Source organism: Enhydra lutris, unplaced genomic scaffold (assembly GCF_002288905.1).
Source record: "Enhydra lutris kenyoni isolate GAN:26980312 unplaced genomic scaffold, ASM228890v2 scaffoldscaffold50, whole genome shotgun sequence".
Taxonomy (NCBI): Eukaryota; Metazoa; Chordata; class Mammalia; order Carnivora; family Mustelidae; genus Enhydra; species Enhydra lutris.
The window spans coordinates 5394553-5412717 of NW_019154134.1; the positions used below are offsets into that span (position 1 = coordinate 5394553).

General features: G+C 47.5%; 2 protein-coding genes across 3 annotated transcripts in view; one reads left to right on the forward strand and one right to left on the reverse strand.

Annotated features, from left to right (window-relative positions):
* LOC111156961 (serine/threonine kinase 32A) overlaps positions 1–3203 on the forward strand; it is a 127308-nt gene extending 124105 nt beyond the window's left edge. The window contains exons 11-12 of the mRNA XM_022518140.1: positions 2633–2700; positions 3113–3203. Coding sequence (XP_022373848.1) covers positions 2633–2700; positions 3113–3203 — 159 coding nt within the window. The remainder of the gene's footprint in view (positions 1–2632; positions 2701–3112) is intronic.
* A 5958-nt stretch (positions 3204–9161) lies between these two features.
* The window catches only part of LOC111156927 (dihydropyrimidinase like 3), a 112006-nt gene continuing 103002 nt past the window's right edge, over positions 9162–18165 (reverse strand). For both annotated transcript variants that reach the window (XM_022518073.1, XM_022518074.1), the window contains exons 12-14: positions 16369–16548; positions 13838–14000; positions 9162–12470 (exon numbers count right to left, since the gene is read on the reverse strand). In XM_022518073.1, coding sequence (XP_022373781.1) covers positions 12382–12470; positions 13838–14000; positions 16369–16548 — 432 coding nt within the window. In that variant the 3' untranslated portion in view covers positions 9162–12381. The remainder of the gene's footprint in view (positions 12471–13837; positions 14001–16368; positions 16549–18165) is intronic.

The following is an 18165-nucleotide window of genomic DNA, read 5'->3' on the forward strand; positions in this document are numbered from 1 at the left end:
CCCAGAAATAAACCCATACAAATACCATCAACTAATATTTGACATGGGAGCCAAGAATACTCAATGGAGAAAAGACAGTCTCTTCAATAAATGGTGCTGGGAAAATTGGACATTCCCCTGTAAAAAGAAAAATGAAAATAGACCCTTATATCCTGCAAAAATTAACTCCCTAAAATTAATTCAAAATGGATTAAAGAGTTAAATATAACACCAGAAACCGTAAAACTCCTAGAAGAAACGGTAGGAACAAAGCCCCTTGACAATGGCCTTGGCAATGATTTTTTGGATATAATACCTAAAGCACCAGGACAAAATAAACAAGTAGGAATTCACCAGTAAAAAGACAACTTATTAAATGGGAAAAATATTTGCAAATCATATATTTCATAAGGTGTTATTATCCAAAAACATATAAAACTCATAGAACTCAAAAGCAACAAGCAAACAAACCAAAAAAACAAACAAGCAAAAACACCAAATAATCCAATTGAAAAAAGGGAAAAGGACGTGAATAGATATTTTTCCAAAGAAAATATATGAAGGCCTACAGGTACCCAAAAAGGTGCTCAACATTACTAAACATCAGGAAAATGCACATCGAAACCACACACACCTGATAGAATAGCCATCATCAAAAAGACAAGAAATACCAAGTTTTGTCCAGAATGTGGAGAAAAGGCAACCCTTAAACGCTGTTGGTGGAACTGTAAATTGGTGCAGCCACTATGGAAAACAGTATGGAACTTCCCTCAAAAATTAAAACCAGAACTACCCTATAACCCAGAAATACCACTTCTGGGGCTATATTGGAAGGAAACATGAATACTGTGTTGAAGACATACCTGCACTCCTGTGTTCACTGTGGCATTATTTACAATAGCCGAGACATGGAGATATGGATGGGTGGTTGAATAAAGGTGTGGTATGCTCACGCACACACATACACACACATGAGTATCAATTCATTCTTTAAAGAGAAGGAAATCTTGCTATTTTCAACAACATGGATGGACCTGGAGGGTGTCATGCTGAAGGAAATAAGTCAGATAGAATGACAAATACTGTGCAATCTCAGTTGTATGTGGAATCAACCCGACCAACCAACTCATAGGAAAAGAGATCACATTTTGGGAAGCAGACACGGGGGACGGGGTTTGGGTAATTGGGTGAAGGATGTCAGAAGGTACAAACTTTCAGTTACAAGATAAGTAAACTCCAGGCGTGTTATGTACAACATGACAGCTGCACCTCACACTGGGGTATGATCTAGAGGAAGGTGTGAATTATTGTAAACCTTAAGAGTCCTCATCAAATGGAGAAACCATTTTTTCTTTTTTCTTTGTTAACCAACAGGACAGTAGATGTTAACTGAACTTGTAATTCACAATATATGAAAATCAAGTCATTATGCCATACACCTTAAACTTATACTGGGCTGGGCACCGATTGTATCTCAATAAAACCAGGGGAAAAACAACACTTCTTATAAAGATGTTTCTTGGGACACTATATAAGCTACATATATTTATTTTCTTGGGACACATACATAAGCTACATATATTTATTTATATAAAATATAAATTTTTAAATAAAAATCTTGGGGTAAAACTGCTGTTGAGAAGCTCTATCAGATTGTATTTACCCCATAGTTTCATGTCCCCCATGACTGACACTAGAAACCCTCAGGGTTACAAATACCCCATTTTGAGAACAAGAGTAAGTATAGCAGAGTGTCCTTTCTCCCCTTTGTCTTGCTCCCCTCCCCACTCCTCTGAAATGTCTTCTCCTTTTCACTTGCCTCTTCTATCACCTAAACATTCACTCAGGAAAGAAAATTCTCCAGTACTTGAAGACTTACTATTTCTTAATTCTTAGATTTAAAAAAAAAATGAATGAATAAATATCTTTTCATTGGGGAATATTTTTTTTTCTTCAGAAGTCATTTGGAAATATTTTATTGTAGGCTTGTAAAACATTTGATCTGGGTGGGACTCTGTCCTGGGCTTGATGATTATCACCATTTTGAGGGTAAATTTCCTCATTAGGATGGAAAAGTCTTCAAAAGATGTTAAAAGCTGGATAATACTGTCAAAGCAAATGTTTTGCTTGTCTGTGAAAAAGTCACAAAGATTTTGCTCACTGTGCCTGAGGTACAATTAATCAACCCCAGCACAGTTGTTGAAGGGAACATTCACCCAGAACTATGTTTCCAGACTGTTCATTAAATCTAAGTAGAACCTCCAAACATTTTATAGGAGGGCCAGGAGATGACTGGCAAGTAAGCAACCAGCTCAGTAAACCCTCATCCCCACCCACCTCGAAGCCATTGTTTCTTCATGGGCTGAGAGGCTGAGAGACATCAAGCTAATAAGCCATAACCCACATCTTCCTTGCTGCGGGGAACAGAGTTGCCATGTTTTATCCTCTGGCGGTTTCTTCCGTATTTACATCCCTATTACTCTGATTGGGGTCTCCTGCCACACATTTTCAGATAGTGTCCTTTTGGAAGATACCCTGGTGCTTCTGAGATTTGAGCCAGTGAACAGACAGGGGCTTCCTGGCTGTTTGAGGCTCCCCCCAGTCCGCTAACTGCATCTCTTTCTCTCTCCCCCACTCCCACCTGCTCCCCCAGAAGACGTGCCTTCTTCAAGAGCATCTGGAGTCTGTCCAGAAGGAGTTCATCATTTTCAACAGAGAAAAGTAAGTAAGCCTTGGTTCAACAGCAGCCCAGAGGATGATGGATGCTTCAGCCAGATTACCTGCAGAGCCTTAGCTGATTTTTTTTTTTAACATTTTCTAACTTTTTCTCACATCAAAAATGATACATATCCGTAATAGAAAGATTGGAAAATTCAGAAGCCTTTTCCCCCCTGTATGAGATTTCAAAAACAGCAATAGGTAAGTTAGCTTAGCATCAAGTTTCGGTCTCAGGGAAGGACAGAGGAATGGGACCAAAACACTTAAAATTGGTGACAAGTTTAAGATGGTTTCCTTGTGTCATGCTGCTTTATAAATTGTGGGGCCTAATTCTGTCATTTCAAAGCTTAAATCACTTCTTTTTCTTTTCAATGATAAGTCCTGGTTGTTTTTCTTTTTCCTTTTCTCTTTTAAGAGTAAAAAGGGACTTTAATAGAAGACCGGCTAATCTAGCCTTGGAACAAACCAAAGACCCCCAAGAGGAGAATGGTCAGAATAAGAAGTGAAGTCCTCCGCATCTTCTGCTTGGGACCTTTCCTGACACCTCAGGCCAGGAATTGCTGACAGTAGTTCTCACCTCTCCACACCTCACACACCTTAGGAAATGTGTACGAACGCCTTTGGGAGGAGGCAGCATGACAGAGACAGAGAGTTCTGGGTCTCCTGGGACCTCGTTTCACCACGAATTAACTATGTTGCCTTGAGCAAGTCACTTCCTCTATGGTCTTTGCTTTGGGTCATTCACCTAAATGAGAGGGTTATACAAGAGGAGCTCTGTTCTCCCTTTCTACTGTTACCATTCTGTTTTTCCACACAGCCTTTATCTTTATTTTAAAAGGAATATTTAGATGTAGATTTATTTTTCCACTCATTCTAACTACACTGTGACAAATGGGCAAATGGACACTGATGGGTGGCTGGTGACTGTGTGAGGTTCTTCAGAGCTAGAAAATTTCTTAGAGGGGTCAGAGAGCCCCCATCTGACTGAGGAGAGAGAAGGAATTCAATCAAGAAGCAATGAATGGGAGCAGATTAGAAGTAACAGATTTCTGAGGCCTTCCAGCGGCATTCTGGAATTAGCATACCCTGTCAGCTCCAGTCAGCCAGCAAGAGCCCAGTGAGCACATCCTTCCCATCGCCCTGCACAGAGACGTGAAGCTGGGCAGCTGAAACTGGTCATGACTGGTAAACATTGGTGATATTTACACCACAGAAATGGGCAAATGCTTCAAATCAGGGCTCCCCACCGCCCCCCCACCCCAGCCCCTATAAGCCAGTTGTAAAGCAGTTGTCAGCATATCACTCACCTCCTAGCTTTGAGAGTGAATTGTCCTCTTATCAGAGATCCTGTCTGGAGAGATCAGAGAATCTTGCCGTCACACTGAGACCATGTCCACCTTTTAGTAATCAAGCTCTCCCTTACCTGTACAGGGGTTACAGTCTGAGTAGAATGGGAGGGGAATTTGGAAGAGAGGAAAATTTACGCTTGGAAACCCTTTAAATTACCCACACCGTGGTGGGAATCTTTTCTCAGCGAAGCCCAGTGCAGTGAGCCACCTTCCAGTAATGAAGCAAATCACCATGTGGGGGTTTATTTTGATTTTGTCTTTTATTTCTGGTCTCATTTTTGGCCAGTATCAGATGAACCAAAATGTGTTTCCGATTATACATGCCTTTATAGACTGGAATAAGAGAACTAGGAGATGTAGTCAGGCCACCTAAACCTCGTCCTTACAGACAGTCAGGGCCTTGCCAATATGGCAGAAAGCAGGCAACAGGGAAGAGCAGACCGAGAAACCAGGCAGAAGTAACAGATCCCACACCTGCCACACCAGACATCCAAGGAGGGAAGCAGCACTCGGGCAATTAAACATGGGTAGGAAGCCAATGCTGGATTTTAACTTGGCCTCCAGGATTTCCTCCTCACTGAGTTAACAGGCCCAGAATTTCTGGTAGAACCGTGAATAGTGTGTCTCTACTTTAAGAGCAACCACAATTTTGTTAAGAATTAAAACCAGCTCTTTCCTTCTGTTTGACTTTTTTTTTCTACATTTCCCACATATTATTTTTCCCGTGCTGTTTTGCTTTTCTCCGAAAGCTACAAAATACGCACTGGCTCCGACTCCATTTCTGATTATGTATGGAAAGAGCAAGGGGAAGGTGACCGGGTTCTGTTCCAGGCTGGTTACTCCAGGAGTGTCAGGGGCCACTGGCGTGGTTTACCATCTTGCATCTTCCATGTGTTTTGCCTCAAGTCCTGATGTGCTGTGGACGTGTCTCTCCAGTCACCTGGTCCCTTCTCTTGCTGTGACCTTGTATGTATCATCGAGGAAAGACTTCAGGAAACACTTGCCACGGGGCCATGGGATCAGGGGGCTCTGCATGGGGAAGAGAGCCGGCCATCTGTGCCATTTCACATCTGTACAATGTGTAACAGTACAGGAACCCCATAACATTTATGTAGTGTGAGCCCCTAGTTTTTATGTCCAGTGAGTTCCTGCTGTGCCCAAGGCACCTCTGTGGACATTCAGGAACTGTGGACACACCAACCAGACAGCACAGCCTCAGACCGGTAAGATGGATTCTCAGTCCCAATCAGGTTACAGACCCACAATGTGTTTCCAGTTAGAATGAGAAAGAACCATATTGAAAGCGCCCAACAGCTGACTGTAAGCATCTCCCACCACCGCCCACCTTCAACATTAGGACAAAAAGGTTTCCAGAAACCAGAAGGAGGCCTAAATCTGTACCATGATCGCTAGATGTTGGTATTAGCTTCTTTGGTATTATTCCTTAACTTGGGCCCAAAGTTATTACCCAAACCAGCCGGAACATGTCTCAGCAATGAGATGTGTGACAAGCAAGGCTTGGGGCTCAGCATTTTAGAAAACAGGCTGAGTATTGCCGCCCTTTGCCTGGTATTCTCCCATCTCCTTCTAACTGCTTCCTCCCTTCTAAGAGCCCCTGAAAAGTCTAGAAAAGTCTAAGCAAGTCCAGAAATATCCAGGTTATAACAACTCTTACACTGCAACTGGGTCACCCAGCCCCTGGCGTTGTGATCCCCCTCCCAGTGGCTGGGGGGTGAGAGGGCATGCCAGTACTGCCACCCTGCCCATGCCCCGAACTCCATGGAAGTAAATACTCTGCTAATGGCTGACACATCTCAAGGACAGCTCTGCTTCTGGCTGGGATCATTGCTAGGGCAGCAATAAGTGTCCAGCCGCACAAAGCCCTGCTAAGTGAATTATGGTCATTAATTCGTAGTGAAGCTTCTTGTGATGGGAAAGTTTGAACCGGAAACTAGTGGGCTGTAGATTATCATAGCTTCTCTAGATTGGATGGGCAAGTACATAGCTCGGGAGAAAGAATGCTGATAGAGCTGGCAGGAAGCAGTCTTGCTGCTTTCCATGGTACAGTCATGCTAAACCTTTCGTTCGCCAGCCAGACGAAAAGGCAAAGGCATGCAACACATCGTGTTTGTTTCAGTAGCCAGTCGTGCCTGCCTTGTCTACACAACATCGTTTCCCACTGTCCTCCTGCGATTGCTCTTTCTTACAAGCTCAGTGTGTCTGACTGATGTTAAATGCTGAGGTTCAAAATCCAAACTTCAGTGATCTGCGCTGTTGTGAACAGGGAGCCACTGGGTGGGAAACATGTGCTTCTGTCGCTAGAATGTAAATGTGCCTTGGTGTATTAAAATATCTTCTGTATACAGTAAGCCACTGGTGCTTCTCAGCTGTGTCACTGTTTTTCCTGGAGGTAGGGAAAGGAGGTAGGTGCCCAAAGTTACTTGTTCCTACTTCCATTTCCCACTGTGAGCACCGTCCTTGGCCAGGGACATGCTGGTATTAGAGATGATGTCTTAGAACGGTGGAATGCAGCATAATTTAACTGATCCACCAATATAGAAACTAAAAGCCTGACCCCTTGAGCATTCACACATCAGGGAGCACAGCCAGAGTTCCAGATTTTGCCCTCTGCTCTGATCTTGTCCATGACAGCCCATGCCCCTCTTTTACAGCACTGTGCCTTGCTACCCTTCAGCATCTTCATCCTGTCCCATTCCATATACCAGGACAGCAGGTAGATGTTCCAAATCTGGTACAGGAGCATCACAGGCAGCTCTGGATCCTTGTAGCTGGAAACAACTTCCCCTTAGGCCCACAGAAGCTAAGTGGCCAGTAGGCCAGCTGGTTCCCTGGGCTTGTCCTGAAATCAGTAGGCTCTTTTAAGTCATGTGGGCTCTGAAGTCCTAAATGCTGAGTGACCTGTTGTCCAGGCCATGTCAGGTGCCCTGTTTTATTCCCAGTAGCCAACTGTGTACATGGCAAGATCCAGAACTCTTGATTCTGAAGAGTGCCGGCCTTAAGTATGTGATCTCATTTTAGTCAATTGCTTTGGCCCTTCCATCCCCCATGTCCTACTCATGGTTGGTGTCCCTTTTGTGATGGTTTGATGGTAGCAGAGCTGATTCCAGGAGGTTCTTTGAAACCTTTTTCTCTCTTTTTCAAAGAGAGACCTTTATATGCCTGTTCAGTGCTCTCATCCCCCACCTGGTCAGGTGTGACTCCGCCCCAAATAGTTCTACCCCACAGATGTGTGAAAGTCACTGTGTCTGTGTGTCTGTTTCACAACTTTTTTTTTTTTTAACATGGTTTCATCTCTTTGTAAACCCTGCAACCTGAGTTCACTTTAGTTAAGCTCTGCCCATGCCCTTGAACCCACTCTAATCCTAAGCAGAGCTCAGCTGCTGCCTTGGTCCCGAGCTGGGACAGATATTTCCCCAATCCTGAGTTCAAGCTGCAAACTGAGACTGTGGGTCAAACCTTGAACCTCAAACTGAAATAATTATGTGCTGAGAGTAGCTTTTGATGTTTTCTAAGCTTCGGGGTTAAAAGCTATCATCATTCCAGGCTCCTGTACTGACAGCACTGTTCTACAGAAGAAGGGTTCGTGACACATACAAGCAATGAATAAGAAAACAGCATTCTCTGGTCCCCGTCTCTACCTGCTCCAACCTACACACAGGCTCTTCACTCAGCAGAACACTCAGGCCCTGCAGGCTTGAGAAAGGTACCATGGCCGTCTGCTGGTTTTGCCACCCGGTATCCAAATCTGGTATCATAAATTGGTTGTTTTGGGGGTGATCCCGAGTCCTCAGGCTTCACGTGGCTCTGGGGCTAGGCACATGACCAGTTGGGGCTCATGAGTCTCAGTGTCCTGGCCAGGGTGCCTAGCCCTGCAGTGAACACAGGTCCCAGGCCAGGCCAACCAGAATGGGTCTCTTTGGTTGTAAGTAGTAAGGGAGCCTATCTCCTTCCCCTGAGTTGCTAGGCAGGCAAAATGAAAACCTGGGGACACCGATGGCCAGTTCTGTTCCCATAGCCAAAGGTTTTCCAAAGAAGCACTTACTGAAAGCAAGCGGGGCTAAGAGAGTAAAAGAAACCATGTTCTAGACCCAGCTATGTTTCAGTCAAACTAATTGTATCCCTGAAGTTCTCATTACACCAGACTTCAAAATACCCTTTTCAAAAAATTTTTGTGCATACAGTAGTCTGCCATTTGCAATGAGAAGTATCCCATACAATACAGAAGTGGATCCCAAAGAGAGTTTGGATAAGAGGTTCACTGGAATGTTTAAAGAGGATATAAAAGGGTTCCGCAGCCAAAAAAAAGTTTGAGAACCTTCAACAGGATAAATTCCAAAAGGCTTAGATTTCTCATAGCTTTTAACTTGATGATAGGACCTCACATCTGTCAGAGTAGCTTAGTAAATAATCTTTTCCAACACTCCTATATAACTTGGAATCAATATGTTAAAGAATATACATTGAGGGGTGCCTGGGTGGCTCAGTCAGTTAAGTCTTTGGCTCGAGTCCTGATCCCAGAGTCCTGGGTTCGAGCCCAGAATTTGGGCACCATGCTCAGTGGGGAGTCTGCTTCTCCCTCTCCTTAGACACCCCACCCGACACCCCACCCATGGTCTCTCTCTGACTCTCTCTCAAAAAATAAATAAAATCTTAAAAACAACAACAGAAAGAATACAGTTTGAAAAAAATATATACACACCTTGGAAAATGCTTAGTTTGAATTTTCTCAAAGTCCAGACTTTTAGGGAGAAGCAGAAAATCTTTAAGGGGATGACAAAAAACAAAGAGATGCAAGAAACCCTTCCAGGATCTGTACCGGACTCAGACAGACTTTATCTCAAATGGTGATGCATTTTACATGAGACAATCCCCAGAAAAAACTTCAGTTACTCTAAGTTTCAATAACGGTCACCAAACTCTGTGTCCAAAACAAAACTCAACCTCAACGGCTAAGATAGAAACCCCCCAAATTTCCTTAGGAAACCTCTTGTTGTCATCAAATCTGCCCCCCTCATCAACCATGTTAGTTTTATTGTCCAGTTTTGATATTGTAGGTGAAACGGCATGTCGCGTACAGAAGAATGACCACATCCGTAATTTCATAGTTATTTTAATAACCAGGTGTACATTAACAGTCACTTGATGAACTTTTCTTTAATCTCAGCTAAACTCAAAACACAGTTTTCTTCACGGTTCAAACCAAACAGCTCTTCACGTTCCAGAGCTGCCTCACAGCTACCACAGATCACAGGGAGATTTACGGTCTGTTCATATTCACCAGACACAGAACTGAACACCCACACACCGTTTTCCAAAGAGGGAACTTGTACAATGAATGCTGGCTGCCTGGGACAGCCCAGGGGTATATCTGGGACTCAAGCTGGAGTTTTCCAAGGGGGGAAGGCCTGGGAAGCTTGTGGCTAGAACCAAAGTTGGGGGTTCATCTGCCCTGTTGGGAAGGGCCTCTCATGGTGAGTGTAAGTCCAGGCTTAGGATTAAGGCCTTTGCCGCAGAGCATAATTCTGGGTGTAGGCATGAGGAAAAAGGCCAAAGGGTGACTCGTCTTTGAAGAAAATCCATTTTCAGGATGACTACAACACTGCCATTTTTAGAAAACAGAAATAGAAGAAACACCTCTACAGGGTTGGCTGATCTAACAATTCCACAAATACCTTCTCAACTGCCCAAGGTTATGGCCATCCCAGACAGAACCCCAGTGGACTGCCATCTGGGTAATGAAAAACATTAGAAGGTTGTGGGGGGGAGCAGTAAGCCAAGGGCATCCTTAGAGAGGGGCCAGGCCAACAGATGAAGAGGGCAAAAGAAAGCTTAGGCAGGAGAAGAAGGTCCAGCAAGCCCTCCCACACATGGATGAGATGCCACAAATTTTGCAAGAGCTGTGACTTGCATCATGTTTTTTTCCTAAACCTTTCTATAGGAAGGGCTCTTTGATGCATCTTACGGAATAGGACACATTCGAATATAAATTTTAACTTAAGTAACAAGGTACAAGAAATCAAAGTCAAAAAAAGAGAGGGAGTTTTCGTGCAATTCTTAGGAATCTCTATGTTTGGGAAGTTACTTGTAGTAAGTGAAGAAAGGGAGGCTTTCCCAGATCATGTTGCCCATCAGGAAGGCATTAGCGGTGGTTTCTACAGCATGAAAAGCTTGTGTCGGATATGAAGTTCTGGTTGAATGCTTCATTCAGCAGTCCCAGTGTAGTGCAGATGACCAATGTGGCCATGAAAGACTTACTGTAATGGCACAGAGAGGTCATGGAGGGAGGAGCTGGACTCTGGCTAGGAAGCAGGAGTAGACAGTCCCCAAGAGGACGCGCCCACTAGTTTTTTTGTCTTTTCCTCCACCTGGTGGTTGTGGCTGGTACTGCAACACATCCCTGCAGAAGGCCCAGCCACTGAGGTATATAACGTACATGCTTCAGATCTGACAATCTCCCTCTGCCTGCAAAACTGTCACTCTGAGTTCTACGACAGGCCCCCCAGATCTTCGGAGTTATCAATCAAGAGCTACATGCTCCCCTTAAGTTTGCTTTAAAATAAAGGCACCATGAAAAAGCCTTAAAAATAGCAAGATTCCTTATTACGAGAAATGATTGTTTTCATAGTAATTAGATGGCTAGGGGAAATCCTCTTCCTTGGCTATTTCCAAATTCCTTTTTAGCCACGCACGTTCCCTTTTCTCTAGTCTTCAGCTTATGAAAACTGCTGTCAGAGAGAATGGCTTCTACTGAGCACCTGAAAGGTGTCTGAGGCCTGTTCTTTTTCTTCCAAGTACCTAGTACACACAGTTAGGGGGTCCTACCAGCCGGATTCCCCAAGCACAGATATCTGATCCCAGGGTGAATGTACTTTTTCAGCTCTGGGCCTTAGTTCTACAAATCCTCATCTGGCTCAGAGAACTTTCCCCAACATTGAATTTTCAGAAGTGGCAGGATGGGAAAACAGACAGACATTGAGCTCCACTTCCATTCTGGGCCACATCACACAAGGCCACATGTCACTGCCACTCACCTTGGGAGGCTTTATAAGGAAACAAAAAGCTCCCCCAGAGAATGTGCTAAAGGAAAGGGAGACAGGGCTGAAAAGCAGACCCACGGCCCCAGAATGTTCTCCCCCAGCTCCACAAACTAGCTTTCCCAAATGCTTGCTTGGCTTCCGTCTCAACTGAGATCATCTGTTGGGAGCAAAACTTCGAGAACACCTAAGCACTTAAGTTTTCAAACAAAAAATCCTATTCAATCACCAATGTGCCTAAATCTTGAGACGGAAAGAATAGACCACTGACCAGCAGCAAGAGAAGCCCTTCCTGGGGCCCTACCTCGGCTCGTCCTAACTTGGGACGCGGGACACCGGCTGCTCTTTCCGGATCAGTTCGCAAAGCCACAAGAATTCGAGAATTTGAGGTGATCTCCAATACGTGGTTAGAGGAAGGGGTGTGGGCGTGGCTGCCCTCGCCCGGAGGGCCTGTGTGTGCTCCCAGCTGCTGCCTTTGAAAGAGCACCAAAGAGGCAGGCAGGAAAGAGGAGAAGGGTAGTTTCCGCTCTCCTCACTTCCTTCCCAGCCCAGGAAAGAGAATTTGAAAGCAACACTGAGAAAAAGGCCCCACCAAACTCTGGCACGATCAAACAGGTGAAAGTAATGGTTGGGTTTTGGTGTTTTACTAAAATGTTCAAAGGAATAAAATCTAGGAGGGATGTGACAAAGTCTGGAACCTGAAGACTGCCTGCCTTCTCCACAGACCCCAGGGACTGTGAGGAAGATGGCTGCCCCAAGTAGCCATCTTCCATGGAAATAAATGTGCTTCATCGACACAATACACAAGCCCCCTTATGCTCACCCACCCACCTGCCTCCCCCATCCATCCCACCCTAGCCCCTCTGAGCCTTCCGCCTCACTCTGGGCTCCCACCACCTCCTCACCCCAAATGACCATGTCCCTTTGTTGATTTTCCTGACATCCCAGCTTTGTCTGTCCCCTTGTCGTAAAATGCAGCACTACACACGCTCTCAACACTATATAGCAGACTTTTACCTTAGTAGCCTGTCTGATTGCATGCATGTAAATGCGGGGAGGCAGGGTCAAACCAATCAAAGCTATGCATGAACAGAAAACAAAGCAATATTCGTAAAGCTAGGCAAGCGAGTGTAGCATTGGAGAAACATAAGGCTTGAGGCTTATTGATTCTTTTAGATCGCAACCGTTTGGATTCGCTTTCCTTCTTAAATATTGGTGTACCATTTTGGCTTCAAAAAAATCTCTTCTTGCTTCTGCCCCTCTCTTTGGGGAGGGGTCGCTTAACTCAGGGACGTGATGTTAGAACGGCCTCCGGGAGGTGCCACGATGCGCTTGCTGGCCGAGCGGACCCCCTCATCCACTTGGGTGCCTGCAGTCGGCAATGCATTCCCAGGAAGAGAAAACGGAGAACGGGGTGAGGACAAGAAAGAAACCGGACTCATTTTCAGAGCATCAGATGGCAAGCGCCTTCCTGGCCTCATCTCCCAAGAAACTTCCATTCTAGTCTGTCAAGCATTCCAGGCGTTTTGTATCCACCCTCCTGGGGAACACCCATCTGCATCGAGAAGCGCCAGGCTCTCACCTAGATACCTTCGGACCCTCAGCATCATTAAGAACAATAATAAAAAAAACTAGGCCAATGACCTAAGAAACAGCTGCTCACATTCCCCGCGACAAGCAATGTTTCAAGTGCCCCTCAGACACCTCACTTGATCCTCACCACTTTCCTATGAGGGAGCTACTAGGATTGTTCCCATTGAACAGAGGCAGCAACTGAGGCTGTGAGAGCTTGGGGAACCTGTCCCAGGTCTCACAACCTGGCCCAGTGCTGCTCGGGCCCCTGCAGCCTCAGCACGAAAGGAAGAATTCACATGCGTCACGTCCATTCACAGAGGAGCAGCCAACACGTTAGGGAGCAATTCAAATGCCCAAAAAAAACTGACAAAAATCACTTGGGACAATCATAACGTGACCTGTGGCAACACTGCCTCAAAACTTGCAGCCTTTTCCTTCTGCCTTCCTCCCCGTCCCTGTCCCCTCAACTCTTTTTGGCTTCCGTCATCCCTTGCTCCTCTTCTCTTCTTCTCTAGATCCGCTCCTCTTTACCTCTCCCTGTACCTTCGGGTGGTCTTGCTTCCCTCACACTGAAATTATTCATCGTAGAGACACATATCGACATTCACTGTTCCCCCTTTGAAGACGACTGGTTATGGAGCAACTGGGTAATTATTTTCTATCAATATCAGTTCTTAAAGCGGAGACGAGATGAAAGGTCCGGCCAGCCGGGGCTAAGTATTTACTCGAAGGCAGCTCAGATTAGCACTGTCACCCTCAGGAGGAGAGGGTGGGGAGAGTAAAAACGCTGGGTTCCAAGCAGCCCCCGCAATCCAAGCTCTCTTTTTATTCTGGGCACAGAGACGGGACAACACCTCGCACAGCTCCCACGGTCTCACGAGGCAAGTCACCATTAATTCCTCATAGGAAGCATCTCGCCCCCACCCCAGCAGGTTGTGATCTCTAAGCAGGACTGGTCATCCTTCTAACCTGATCTTTAACCTCAACAAGCCTTATCCTGCCTTCTCACCGGGACGCCTTTTTGACTGGGCAAAGCTTCCTGCTGGCCCCAGCCACTGTCTCCCAGACCGTGGTCCGGGCTCAGGCTCCCTCCCAGATCACCAACCAGCTTGGAGCACCCTCTTCTCCTCCCTTGGCCCAGGGGCCCCACGCCCCACTCACCGGACAGGCTGAATCCCGACTGATGGAGGTTCCTCACCGGTGGGTTGGGCCGCGTGGGGGAGCCCCGGGTGGAGCCCGCGGGGGTGCCCCCTTTGGGCGTGGTGGTCAGGTCAAACACCGGCCCGTCATACAGGCCCCTGGGCACGGCGTGCAGGTCTGCCATCTGCAGCAGAGAAAGCCCATCACCCTTGATTCTGTCAACAGTTACCGTCTGTGCTCGGTAGCAGAGGTAAGTCAGGGGATTCAGGGTGTGGTGGGAGCCAGAAAATAATAAAAACAATAGGGTCATTTTAAGGAAAGGAGAAGACGCAGACAATAAAGGGGGTGCGGGGATAGTGGCAGCGGGAAGAGGTCACGGAAGTTCACTCAGTAGCTGAGCTTCCCTCTCTCTGAAGGAATAAAGGAGACTGTGGTGGAGCGGGGCGGAGGGAAGGGGGGAGGCTACGAGGGGCAGAGGAGCCGGGTGGAAGGCAGCGTTTCCCCACAGAGGAAGCTACAGGTGGAAGGACCGCCTACAGACCCGGAAGCAGGGGGAGCCGGAAGGGCAGCGGATTGGGCCAAGGTCCTGTGAGCTGGCGGGGTGAGATATGGCGGGAGCTCCACCCACACGCGCCTCACCTCAGGCAGAGCTGGCAAACCGCAAGGTTCTGCAGTCTGACCCCCTGGCCTCTGGCTGTGGCTGTGAACCTGTCCTGGGATTGGGGAACCAGCCAGCACCCACGCCCCCTGGGCATGCTCGGGGCTAGGCCTGGTGTGGGAAGGGGGGGGGGTGGTGAGGGTCACCTGAAACACAGTGCCTGCCCCAGAGGGGTCCACGGTCTGTCAGACACGCGCTGGTGGGCGGTCCTCGGCCCGGGTCCGATCCCTCGCGGCCGGAGGAGGCCGGCAGGACGGGGCAGCTCACGGTAAGACGCGGGGCGCGTCTGCCACAGAGCCTGCCCTCCCCTCCGGGAGCAACTCGGGTGCAGGCACACGGGCGACCCTCATCACGTTTGCAGATGCTCAGGACTCAGGTGGGACCCTGTCTCTGGCCGTGATCCCCAAACACCTTGGCCAGTAACTCTAGATCATCGTTTCTCTGGGTGCAGGATCTAAGTCGCTTGAATGGGAATAAAGGCCTGGCGTATATGGGAGGCTTCGGTTCCATTCTCTTCTCTAGAAGGCTACAAGCGGAATGTGGAATGAAACTCCGTACCACCGAACTTTAAAGGATCACTCATAAAGAGGGTAGGACCGGTATAGGGATTCAAAACACTGTCCTAAGGGGCACCTGGGAGGCTCAGTCAGTTAAGCATGTGCCTTGGACTCAGATCATGAGCTCCAGGTCCTGGAATGGGAGCACCAGTCAGGCTCCCTGCTTAGCGGGAGGTCTGCTTCTCCCTCTTCCTCTGCGCAGGTGCGCTCTCCCTCAAATAAAATCTTTAAAATAAATAAAATAAAAATAAATAAAACACTGTCATAAAATAAGCAAGTGCAGGCTACAGGGATATTCAGACTAAAGGACAAATGCCCTTGGAAACAGACACACGCCCTACGAGAAGGTGCACCTCCTTTAGTGAGGGCTAGGGGAGCAGAACAGAGCTGACCTGGTGACTTCAGGGAGGGAGTCTGGCAGCCAGTGGGAAGACAACGGTTACCATAAGCGGAGCTGGCAACCGCCTCCTCCCTGTGACCACACCCAAAGGCTGGATGGCCAGTCACTGGGATCACTGGGGGTCTGGGAGTGGCTTGATCACTGGGGGTCTGGGAGTGGCTTGGGTGTGTGGGTATGGAGTTCCTGTGAGTGTCCCCAGCCTCCCAGCTCGCCATCACTATGACTAAAGACTCAATTCTCCCAGCTGCTGGGTGCTGGCCCATCCCATGTGGACCAATGAGCATATGCCTTCCAACAGATAAGGTTGGGACCAGGGATCAAACTCCACCCCCATCCCGGGATTGGTCTAACCCTATTCTGTAGACCCCTAGTCTTACTGGAAGAGACCTTGTGGTTGGTGTGAGGGTGGGAGGGGGCTCTGAAAAAACAGACTTCTGGGCCTCACCCCTATTATCAAGTAGAGCGCTCTGTAACATGGAGATAGATACATAAACACACAGATAAGTGTCTGCCTATCTATCTATCTGCCTATCAACAAAATTAGGGACATAAACAAGATTTTATGTGAACCACAGAACTAGCTAAAAGGATCATAAACATTTGCCCTGTGGAGCAACACTGGATGGAAGAAATGAGATTGGGGGGTGGGGGGTAGATGTGGGCTGCTAATTCTCCCTGTAAGCCTTCAAGAGTTATTTTGTTTAATATATGAACATTATTTTGAATTATTAAATTTTGGAAAGGTTTCTTGGGCCAAAAAAGTTTTGGAGACCCCCTTTTTCTAGACCATGAAATCTGTGTGTATCTTGGGAAGAGATCACCGCTGTGAATTTCTCTAGGTGGGTGCAGGACATGCAGACCCCTCCGGATCTCGTGCTGGAATGCGGCACAGGCCCCTTCCCCTGCACTCCCACCCCAGGCTCAGACAGCTTCTCACCTTCCTCCGGGCTTTAATGCGCTTGTAGACGTAGTCAGAGAACGGGCTGCAGGGGATGAAGCGGCCAGCCCCCTGGGTCACGTGCAGGTTGCCGTCTTCCAGCATGATCTTGCCCTGGCAAATGACCACCAGAGGGGCCCCGCGCAGCTCCAGCCCTTCAAAGATGTTATACTCCGCAGCCTAGAGACAGGGCGAGGGGCAAAGCCATGAGTGCGGGCACAGAATGGTGAGGGAGGAACACAGTTTTCCTGGGCTGGGGACCCAGCCTTCAGCCTCAGTATAACGGACGCCCCAGGGAGGCCAGGAAAGGCTACCAATGCTCCCTTTAAGCTCTGGTGGGTAGAAGCCCCAGGAGAGAGATGGCTGCTAAGTAGAGACGGGACTTCCCAGCAAAGAGAAGCATCAATCTTTAGAAAGGCCCTGGTGTAGATGTACATTTTGTCACTGGCGGTGTTCAAAGAGAAGCTCGGGAATTATCAGGAATGCTGCATTTGACAGGCTGGGTAAATGGCTGAGGTCCATGACCCTTAGGTCTCCACTAACCCAAAAGGAAATGATGTGATGTGACACGATGTTTAAACAGAAGCCATCCCCACCAAAAATGGGATTTCCCTCTCCTGCCTCTATTTATTCACCAAGTGCAAGGCATTATTGCAAAGCATCAAGGACATCGGTTTGGAGTCTATACTCCAGAGCTATGTGGGTCTGAATCCTAACTTCACCATTTACTCACTGTGTGAATGACTGACTCTCTCTGAACCCCTATTTCCTTCTCGATACAATGCAGGTGGTAACAGTGCCTACCTCTTGGGGACGAATACAGAGATTCAGTGAATGAAAAGCTCACTGCCTGAAACATAAATGCTTTAAAAATATGAACTGTTTTGGGCACCTGGGTAGCTCAGTGGGTTAAAGCCTCTTCCTTCAGCTCAGGTCATGATCCCAGGGTCTTGGGATCGAGCCCCGAATCGGGCTCTCTGCTCAGCAGGGAGCCTGCATCCCTTCCTCTCTCTGCCTGCCTCTCTGCCTACTTGTGATCTGTCAAATAAATAAATAAAATCTTAAAAAAAAAAAATATATGGGGCGCCTGGGTGGCTCAGTGGGTTAAGCCTCTGCCTTCAGCTCAGGTCATGATCTCAGGGTCCTGGGATCGAGTCCCACATCGGGCTCTCTGCTCAGCGGAGAGCCTGCTTCCTCCTCTATCTCTCTCTCTGCCTGCCTCTCTGCCTACTTGTGATCTCTCTCTGTGAAATAAATAAATAAAATCTTAAAAAAAAAAATATATGAACTATTTTTACCAACACGATGCAGCCCTTTCCCTTAGGGACTAGGCTTTAATTATCCTCCACACGAGAAACTCCTCATGAGGAAGTTGTCTGGGCTGCTGACCAATTTTTTTCATATTCTCCCTCCTTCTCGGTGCAGGGGGGAATCCCTACCTTCCCTGGCGTCCTGGGGTAAGGTCAAGCGCAGAGGTGGCTTGGGCCAGTGCACTGTGAGAGGAAGTGCCCTATACTACTTCTCTTAGGAAAGCTCTCTGAGCCAGGACTCCAGGGACCAGGATCTGGCCCCCGCCTCAGCGATCATGCTGGGAGGGGCTGGTGTAGACATGGTGCCTCCGTGCAGAGGGACTGTGCTGGGAGCAGCCCCCTGCGGACCCATCCGTGACCTGCTGAGGTATAATGTCACTGAGAATTGGGTACGGTTTGTGGCCCATCCTGGTCTTGCTGGCCTGGGACAAGGGGCAGGCACACATCTCTCCTGACCAGGTCCCACATGCGCCCTGTCCATGCTGCT